The sequence below is a fragment of the Podarcis raffonei genome, chromosome 3 (genome assembly GCF_027172205.1).
Source record: "Podarcis raffonei isolate rPodRaf1 chromosome 3, rPodRaf1.pri, whole genome shotgun sequence".
NCBI classification, from domain to species: Eukaryota; Metazoa; Chordata; class Lepidosauria; order Squamata; family Lacertidae; genus Podarcis; species Podarcis raffonei.
Window position 1 is genome coordinate 104,927,735 of NC_070604.1, and position 10,589 is coordinate 104,938,323.

The 10,589-nt window shown below is 43.6% G+C and overlaps 1 protein-coding gene across 1 annotated transcript; it reads right to left on the reverse strand.

Annotated features, from left to right (window-relative positions):
* Positions 1-1,258: 1,258 nt before the first annotated feature.
* LOC128411226 (transmembrane protein 247-like) lies at positions 1,259-10,589 on the reverse strand. The gene is made up of 4 exons (XM_053383379.1): positions 10,413-10,589; positions 6,606-6,836; positions 3,927-4,262; positions 1,259-1,779 (listed from the first exon to the last, which is right to left on the reverse strand). Exons 1-4 carry the CDS (start codon positions 10,413-10,415, stop codon positions 1,576-1,578), a joined length of 774 nt encoding a protein of 257 aa, XP_053239354.1. The 5' UTR covers positions 10,416-10,589; the 3' UTR covers positions 1,259-1,575.

A 10,589-nucleotide genomic window follows, 5' to 3' on the forward strand; every position in this document is an offset into this window, starting at 1 on the left:
CAGACAGCGGGGGGATTGCTGAGAAAAGGAAATCTCTCAGAAATTTTCTCCCCCCCCCAAAAAAAAATGTCTTTGGAGAAATATTGGCTCAGCTCCATTGTGAGCCAATTGCTACATAAGATCAACAAGCCAAAAGCCCATTATCTGGTTCTTACAGTGCCCAAGCTGATACCTGTGGGAAGCCTACAAGCAAGACATGAATATATTAGGCCTCAGATGTTATTCTCATACTGCTTCCAAGAGTGGAGGTAGAACACAACCATACTGGCTAGGAGCCATACTGGCCAAATCATCCATGTATTTAATCATCTTTTAAAGCTGTTGATATGGATGGCCATCACTATCTCTCGTGGGAGCGAATTCCACAGTTTAATGATGCTTTATTTTGCTCATTCTGAAGCTTCCAAAATTCAGCTTCATTGGATGGCCCTGAGTTGTATTGTGAGTGGGGAAGAAAATCTTCTCCCTATCCTGCTTCTCTACACTTTATTGCACTGCTGTCTCTACATTTTATCAGTGCTTTGAATGAACTAGTTCAGTTAAACAAAATTCACTGAACTAGTTCAAAAACCTCTGAACGACACCAGAAAGTAGTTCCTATAATAGCTGAATACACTAAAGGTGAATAAAGTTCACTTTGGGGTAGAAGGTTGAACAATTGCTAGTTCATCTTCATGTCCATTCTCACACACCCAGCAGGAGGCCTGGACTCTTAGCCTTCAGTTAAAAGAAGGAAATGAATTGGACATCTATCAATCAAGTTAGAAAGCAAAATGTGGAGGCAACATTCTAAGGCTTATTAGGCACTTATGGAGGCACCGCCATTGCTAAGGTCACTTAATTGCTTTTGCTAAACGATTAGAAGGAAGGAATGTGAGGCATTTCCTGTATTTTCCCTGCTGAAGGGATTAACTGTCTTTCAACAGGAACTTGCCATGAGAACTATATGTACAAGAAAAAGCAAGAGATGTCCCATGCCTTTAGCAGCTATACGGCTGGCACAAAGTAAGTATTTTCTAGTATGGAAATTCAGTTATGGGAACGCTTTACTTATCATAGAATCGTAGAGTTGGAAGGGACCTCAAGGGTCATCTAGTCCATCCCCGTGCAATGCAGAAATTTTTTGATATTCTGCCTGCCGGACATATTACTGGACTGTCTTGAATCTCCCCCTGTCCAGCCCTTTACAAACATTTCCAGGGGCCCTGCTTCCTATACCCCCCCCCCCTTTTTCAAAGAAAAAATTGTGCAAATAGAATCAGTTCTTTTGTTTAATTCTAGGCCAATTTATTAACATCGATGACTGTGACAGGCTCAGGTGGGATGGCTGCAATGGATGAGCCTATAACTGAATAGCAAAGGGAAACAACAACACTCAGCGGCGGCATTTGATAGAGAGACCTGCCAGGGCACTTAGACAGCCAAGCCAAATCTTGCATTCGTCGCATGCGACTGAAAAAGGGGAAATTCTAAAGAGGAGGGAAGGGAGAGGCGATAGAACGGAGATACATAAACATCAGGGAGCTGCTTGCCCTCTTTTTCCTCTGCTGCCTAGAGTCTGCTGCTGTTTCCTGATTAGTTTCTCCTACTTCTGTAATCCAGTAAAATCTTCTTGAAAATGAAATACAGCAAAATGGCAAAGCAGAATACGTCGTGTTTCATAATAAAATAGAAAGCCAGCTCCCTGGCTGTGTAAATAATGTGGATAAAGATGAAGCAGAAAAAAAATAGGGCATACTGGTTCTGGGGCTGAAGGAGTTCGTGGAGCTCTTGTCCAATCTGTGGGAGGGGAGAGAGAGAAACAGGGGTGGGGGGAGGAAAAAGAGGTGTCTGTTAACAAAACGCTCCCTGTGATCAGCTACCCAAAGAGCCTACAATACTATAAACACCTTCCCATTGAACCCAGAGGGCTTCGCATCTTCATAGACACTGTAAATGTGCTCAACTTAAATTCCATTGATTTATATCAGGAGTGGGGGAAACAAGGCCCTCTAGATGTTATTGGATTGATGGGGCCTGGAGTCCCACAACTGCTGTACAGCTACGGGTTCTCCATCCTTGATATATATGGACTTAAGCATGCTCAGAAATATTTAGATTGTGCATTCAAAATACCAATTTGGAGAAATGTCAAACTGCGGAAGTCAGGCGAGCCCACAACATGGCATCTAATGTGTTTTCTTTCTTTCTCTCCCTGGAGATTTTTCACTCCTGGAGCAAAAGGACCATGCCCCCCTTGCCCCAATGTCATTTGAATGAAGCATACAGTGGGCAGTGCTTGCCTTGGCGTTTCCTATATTCTTATTGCATCAACTGTTCTGGGTGAGGACAGTAAAAATGTCTTCTTTAGGCACAGCAGCGGAAGCCAAATGTGTGTTTTGGAAGCATTTTGCTCTCAGTCCTTGCCAACCCTCCAGATCTCCCATCAGCCTCAGCTATGAAGCAGGGGCAGTGAGAGGTGTAGCCAGGGAGAGGTCATGGCTGGGAGAAATCCTCAAGGTATCCATTGGATCTGGTGGGGCAAGAGATAGCTAATGGGAGACCAAACCAAAGGGTCAGGAGAGGCAGAGCTGGGGATGGAGGAGAATTCAATTTAGCTTGCATTTAAGATTGAATCTATGAGAATTTTGCTTTCTGGAGCAAGATGAAAGTTCAAACACAGCCAGCCTTCCAAAGTCGCTCTTATCCAAAATTTGCAATGCGGTTTTCCAACCAAATCACATTTGCAAAAAATGCATACATTAGCAGAAAGTGTGCACACACATCCCACGAATGTTATTTATGAAAATAACATACAAAAATGCATTACATTAGGATTGTATTGCTTGCAGAAATGTCGGCCATGGTCCAAACTGCATACAAAAATGTGTTTACTGTGAGAAAAAGGCACTCAAATGCTGGAGAATTTTCATGAGGGTTTAAAAAAAATTTTTTTAAAAAAATTGCAAATTGCCGCAGGCATGTGGAGAACTGGCTTTAAGGTTGGAAAAATGAGACCGTGGGAGTAGAAATTAACAGATCCTTCCATCCCTAGCAGGAACTAAGAAGTGAGGGTTTTAACAGATCGATTCCAGCACCTAGAACAGGGGTCAGCAACCTAAGGCTCATGGGAGTCCACGGAGGTCATTTGACTGGCCCCCGAGCCACCCCCGAACCGAGCTGCCCGCTCATGCGCTGCGCTAAACTTGTGCAGCGCCGTGCAGGGACTTGCTTCTGCAGTGACGGAAATCTCATCTGTGCATGCGCAGACACCAAAAATCACATCTGCGCAGATATAGATGCCGAAAATCACACACACAAAAATGGAAGCAAGAAGAATTACCAACAATAGAAGAACGGCAGATGAAATTGATGGATTATGCAGAATTGGATAAATTAACTGGAAAGATTCAAAACCTTCGGGATCAGAGATTCTTAGAAGACTGGAGTAAATATATGTAAATATATGAACTATTTGAAAAGTAATAGTAATGAACAGATTACGCTAGTAGGATTGCAAGAAGTTTTGTCAGGAGAATAATATGAAATATTACAAGAAAGACTATGAGGAGAGTTATTAGTTGATGACAATTAAGAGTAATAGATATATTAAGATATGCAGAATAAGTGATAAAAGACAGAAAATCATCAGAGTTGTTGACAGAAGTCTAAAACAATGTATAAGATAAGAAGATATATAATGTGATTGTTGGAAATGATATGTTAAAAAACTAATAAAAAAGAAAGAAAAGAAAATCACACACGTGCTCATGCATGTGAGATCCGGCTCTGTGGGACTGATCCGGCCCAGGCAAGATAAACCTTGCTGACCCCTGACCTAGAACAATGCCCAAGGATGCTGGGATGCTGTAGGCTAACGAATGCAGAATTTGGTTTCCATTTTTAACGGAAAGCTCACATCTACCCCTTCTTCCCCCCTCACTTACTGATCGAGGGGTTGTCTGATGATGGAGCTGTTGCATTTTCTCCTCGTGCTGCCGCCTCTTCTCATTGTCTTCATGCCGGTACCTCAGTCTGGTCATTGCACCATCAAGTCTCATCTTCTCCAGGTCGAGATCGGCTGCTGTGATCTGCCTGCTGTGCAGCTGACCCATCCGCTCCATACTGCTGGCCTCGCCTATCCTGGAGTAGGCTTCCGGCTGCAGAGCACTGGTCCCTCGCTGGGTGCTGATGGCCAGCCGGTCTCCCTGACTCTTATTGTCTAAGGTCTCCGTCAGGTCATCAGGGACGTACGAAGAGGCTGGCGTGTCCCTTGCAGCGTCCTGTAATAGGAAAGGGGGGGGGGGCTACTAGCCAGACCAGCTATGCTCCATTCCACCCGCCCGCCCCCATTTTTAAATGCTTTATTGATTGAAAACTTTATAACAGAAATGTACAATAGATGTTATAGGCAAAATGAGAAATAAAAAATACACTATTATTCATTCTTTAACTTGCTTTGTACATCCATTTGTGATTAAATTTGACAAGCCCTCTGATCTTCCCTTGTGTTCCCGAATTAAATTCCTTAAATACGCGCTCAAACTTTACTTTCTCCATGTTATTTAACTTACTATAAATTTTATTTTGTAAAATTATCCTATTTACACACGGAAGCTCAATCAAAACCTGCCAATGGATTGATCTTTTGACAATGTTATTTTGACACCTAATAAGAATCTGATGCAATGCACACAAAAAAGGCACAATAATTTTAAAATAAGCCACTGATATCAAATAAAGCAACATTCAACAATTCATTGGAATCTAATAGTAAACAGTAAAATTAAGTATCAGCAAAGAATAATTAAACACTTTACACTTATTGATTAGAATAAAGAATTACCATATATTCCCGTGTAGACAAGGGTTTTTTTTATTTAAAAAAAATGCAAAAAATGGGGGTCGACTAATACACGGATAGTGCAGAGTTGGGATGGGCGATTGGTGGCTGCTGTGAACAGGAGATTGTCAGGGGCATTTGGCTGCTGCAGCAATTGGGCGGGCGATTGGCGGCTGTTGGGGGTGAGAGGGCAGACTTTTTTGGCTTCATTGATGCGGCGGTCAGGCACTCAACAAAAAAGCTCAACAAGTCTGGGCAATCCCCCCGGAAAAAAGGCTGAACAACTGTGGGCAATCCCCCCCCCAAAGGCTCAACACTGGGCAATCTCCCCCCATTTCCTCAATTTGGAGTCCCCAAAAATAGGGGTTGTGTTATACACAGGAGCGTGTTATACACGGAAAAATACAGTACTAAACTACAATCCACAAATATAACGGCAAGTCGCAGTGCATAAAATACCACAAAACCATGTGAAAGGGTTCAATGGAGAAGCAATTTGGCCACCGTGAGAGCAGGATGGTGGACTAGATAAGTCATGGGCTTGTTCCAGAATTTGGAGGCATTTGATTGACTGTTACGGGAAATGCTAGAGTGCTAGAGTGGCTGGTCCTTCAGCTGGGCTCTTCTTAAAGTCTTGAGAGATATCAGCCTTAGCATTGGCATCTACTGTACTATAGATATATGCTCTATCATTATCTGTCTTGGAGACATCCATGGTCTCCACCATATGGTAGACACATGCTGTGGGGCTGAATGTGTTGTGTGGATGCAAAAGAACCTAAGAAGAGCCCTGCTGAAGGTCCGTCTACTCCTGCACCGGCGTTTCCCTTAGCAGCCAGTCAAATGCCTCCATGAAGTCTATAATCAACAGCCCTTTCTAGAAGCTGGAGAAAGTTGTCCAGGGATGGCTAATTCTATCAGCATTTAAGGTTATTTTTAACCTTATTCTTATTCCACCAGCCATCTGGAAGTTTGTGAGGTTGGACCGGGTTAAATAAATTTCCAGCTGCTTCTGCTGTTTATGTTGCGATTTCGCGAGTGGCTTCAGTATAAGGGATCAGATGGCCCTTAAGCTACCTTGCTCCCATTATTATTATTATTATTATTATTATTATTATTATTATTATTATTATTATTATTCCCATACAATGGTGGTGGTGGCGGTGACACTTCCCATCTGACTGGGTTGCCCTATCCAATCTGGGCAGTTTCCAACAAATTAAAACACAGCAAGACACCAGACGTTAAAAACTTCCCTATACAGGGCTGCCTTCAGATGTCTTCCAAAAGTCAGACAGCTGTTTATTTCCTTGACATCTGATGGTGGTCTAGGGCTTTGCGATTTAATACAGGAACCTTGAAGCTTTCCTGGCAGCAAATTGGCAACCAGCACAGCTCTCTCTCTGCAGCAGAAATCACAATGCCAATAATCTGCTCCCATGAGGATTGTGACCACTGCATTCTGTACTAGTTGCAGCTTCCAGATGAAATATAAGGGCAGCTCCGCACAGAGTGTGTTCCGGTAAACAAGTGTTATAAGAAGGGACCTTACGTGAGTCCTGATGAACAGATACTTCTCTATGTAAAGAAAAGGACCCTGAATGGCCCAGGAACCCCATCTGTTTCTCCCCACATGCCTCACAGACCTCCTGCCTTCATTGGTTGAGATGTAGCGTCATGAGAAAAGGTGACCGCTGGATCTGTGTAATCGTCAACTGTGTAATCCAGTTCAACTGGATTCCCAGAGCCAAGGAATCCCTGCCCCACATCCGCTGCCACTTACCATCCTTTCCCGATGCTTTTTCAAATCTTTAATTGGGGTTATCTGCACAGCAAACTCAATCTCAGTTTGCATCTCCTTGAACCCTACACTGCCTCCTTGGTAAGAATATTCAGACCCTTCCACATTGCTGGTGTGATCCAGATCTGCTTGAATCTCCTTGTCTGTTTGGTGCACAGACTCCGTCTCAAAGTTGGAGAAATCTGATGAGGAATGGGGTTCTCTGGATACTTCCTGTTATAAAACAGATGGGGATTTAGGGCAGTTTATGTTTGTTTGTTTTTTCCTATAATTTCGATTAAATTTTCTGTTTTACATTTTGGAACATTCATTTAAACAACCTTAAAATATCAATGACTTCCCTTCTTCTCTTTCCATGGTTCATTTTGCATAACATAAACCCCTGCATATTTTATATAAACCAAACCATTCGGTATTCCATTATTACATCCATCAAAACTTATTTACACTGTTTGAATTTATCTTAATGCTGCCAGCGTTTTCAAGTGTACACAATTTCCCTCCATATATTCAATAAACATTTTCCAATCTTCTTTAAACATATGTTCTTCTTCTTCTCTTATTCTACATGTTAGGTCTGCAAGGTGTGCATGTTCCAGCAGTTTAAGTGGCCATTCTTCTTTAGTTAGGACTTCACTCGTTTCCCATTTTTGGGCTTACGAAACACGAGCCGCAGTAGTGGCATACATAAATAACCTTTTAAAGCAGGTGTGTGGGTGTGTGTGGGTGTGGGTGTCCGCATGCAAATACGACTGATTTTTATTTGTTTTGCCCATTACAATGCACAAAACAACAACAACAACAATGAATGTCCATTTCTAATACAAAACTGCACAAAGTCAAGCAGATGCAATCAAAACCAGCAACAAAAATAAAAAGGGGAGAAAGGGAGAGGGAAGAACAGGGAATATGTTCCAGCAAGTTAAACTGATATTTCAGGAGGAGAAAAGGCATAGGGTCACCCCATTGCTACCTGCCTGATTCAGAGCTTGCCACTCAGCTCTTCCACAACGCCATCTTTCCCCCAATATTGATACAGGGGTTACACTATAAAGTGAGTTTCTCATGTGAGTCAGGATTGAATGAGTGTTTCACAGTCAGCCTCCTCCAAACTTCCCTGACTGCCACTGTTGATGGTTGGGAGTGATCCCCCTGAATATGCTTTGAACCCAGCAGGTGCCAACCTGGCAAGGGAGGCACATGGGAAGATTTCAAAGAAGCCCATGTCATGGAATGAGTAGGCACCGGATTCTGCCAGCCCAATGAGCTCACCAAAAGGCAGGCCTTGTGGTAGACATCGCAATCACGGCATGCAAAGCCCCCATACTCATTTAAGTTGGGAGATGCAACTACTTGAGGGGGAGACGCAGAGGAGAGGGAGTAAAGGTAAATATAAATGACCCCCCTTGGATGGTTAAATCCACTCAAACGCGACTATGGGGTTGTGGCGCTCATCTCACTTTCAGGCCGAGGGAGCCGGCGTTTGTCCGCAGACAGCTCTCCGGGTCATGTGGCCAGCAGGACTAAACTGCTTCTGGTGCAATGGGACACTGTGATGGAAGCCAGAGCACATGGAAACACCATTGACCTTCCTGCTGCAGTGGTACCTATTTATCTACTTGCATTGGTATGCTTTCAAACTGAAGCAGATGTGACAGCACTTAACTTTGCAGGGATGACCCAGGAATGTGATAATATTGCAAAAAGGAAAAAAAGCATCTCGGTTAGGAGTGGAATGAATGGCTTCAAAAGGCACTTCTGGACTATTTTGGGATGGGATTCAATCACACAGTTTCAAGCTGCACAATTAAAGCTAGGGGGTAAGAGGAGGGAACCTTAAACAACCCAGCCCAAATTAAACACTTTTAAAAATCTCAGTGATTTCAGTCAGTGCCAGATTTACGTATAAGCTAAACAAGCGATAGCTTAGGTCCCCACTCTCTTGGGGGCCCCCAAAAAAATTAAAGGGAAAAAAACTGGGTGTACATTTCCAAAATATAAGGTAAGTTCAACAATTACTTTGATAAAATACATATTTTGTTATGTGCAAATGGCTTTAGATACCTATTAGGTCCATAAATTACCATATAGCATATATTCAACACAAAAAAGCGACAATTTGTTGTTGACAAAGGATAGCTGGACAAATAAAGGGCCCCATTACCTTCAGTAGCTGAGGGCCTCATCAAACCTAAATCCGGCCCTGATTTCAGTGAGAGAGTTAAGGAGGCACCAAATTCTCCCACTCATTGATTGACATAGCTATAGCTCTCTCTCTCTCTGTCACTTAAAAGGTATTGACATGGGAACGTCTCCACCCTCATCGTTCAGCCCAAACACTGAGGTCCAGCTCCGAGGGCCTTCTAACTGCAAGAAGTGACGTTACAGGGAACCAGGCAGAGGGCCTTCTCGGTTAATGGCGCCTTCTCCGTGGTACTCCCTTTCATCAGATGTCAAGGAAATAAAGAAATACACAACTTTTAGAAGACATCTGAAGGCAGCCCTGTATCCGAAAGCTTATTTATGTTTTGATGTTTGCTGTGTTTTTATTATGTTGGAAGCTGCCCAGAGTGGCTGGGACAACCCAGTCAGATGGGCAGGGTATAAATAATAAAATTTAGAAGTAGTAGTTACTAGATCATGCCCTAAGTTCCTTCTCACCTGCCTTGAGCCCATCTCAGGTTTGCAGATAAACATGATATTAGGAGTGGGCTGCATTTTCCCCATTAAGAGCCACATCCCCTAAGGATAAATCTGTCAGAAGTCATATGAGGAGAATGGATGCAGCCTTGTCTTGTCCTCTCTGCCCAGAGGGCTTATGGGAGATGAGCAGATTGCTCCTTTCAGAGGTGTGAATGGATCCCTTGCAAAGCAGGGAAAGGCCTGCATCTTGCCCCCACCCCTTTTGTTGTTGTTGTTTAGTCGTGCCCGACTTTTCGTGACCCATGGACCAGAGCACGCCAGGCACACCTGTCTTCCACTGCCTCCCGCAGTTTGGTCAAACTCATGCTGGTAGCTTCGAGAACACTGTCCAACCATCTTGTCCTCTGTCGTCCCCTTCTCCTTGTGCCCTCCATCTTTCCCAACATCAGGGTCTTTTCCAGGGAGTCTTCTCTTCCCATGAGGTGGTCAATGTATTGGAGCCTCAACTTCAGGATCTGTCCTTCCAGTGAGCACTCAGGGCTGATTTCCTTCAGAATGGATAGGTTTGATCTTCCTGCAGTCCATGGGACTCTCAAGAGTCTCCTCCAGCACCATAATTCAAAAGCATCAATTCTTCAGTGATCAGCCTTCTTTATGGTCCAGCCTTCACTTCCATACAACAGTGCTATTTTTCTAGAAAAAGAGTTGCCAGAACTTGCCATGAACACCTCCCTAGCTATGGCACCCACCTGAGTTCTGACTGAAAATAAGCCCTGCTCCTTAGCATTACCTCCAAGATTTAGGTTCCACAAATACAATCTGTTTAAATACATGCTCCCCCCCAAAGAATCCCAAGAACTGTAATTCATTAACGGTGCTGAGAGATGTAGCTCTGTGAGGGGAAAACTACAGTTCCCAAGATTCTTTGTGGCGGGGACCTTTAAATATATGGCCTTAGAAACACTAGGGCAGATGTGGGGGACCTTTGGCCCTCTAAATGTTGTTGAACTACAGTTCCCATCAGCCCCGACCAAGCATGACCAAGGGATGATGGGAGTTGTAGTCCAACAGCATCTGGAGGGCCAAAGGTTCCTCAGACGATCTTTCCTCATCCTGAAACAGAAAGAACTTACTGGGATTTCTTACCATAGCAGATTTTGTACTGGGAAGGGAACATACATCAACATTGGATGCCAAGGCAGAAGCCTCTATATCCCCACCTGCCCCATGTAGAAGAACCGAAACCGGCTGCCCCAGTTTGAAGCAGACACACACTGCTCAAACACCAGGCACAAGCTCTTTCCTGAACTGCCACAGTGACGT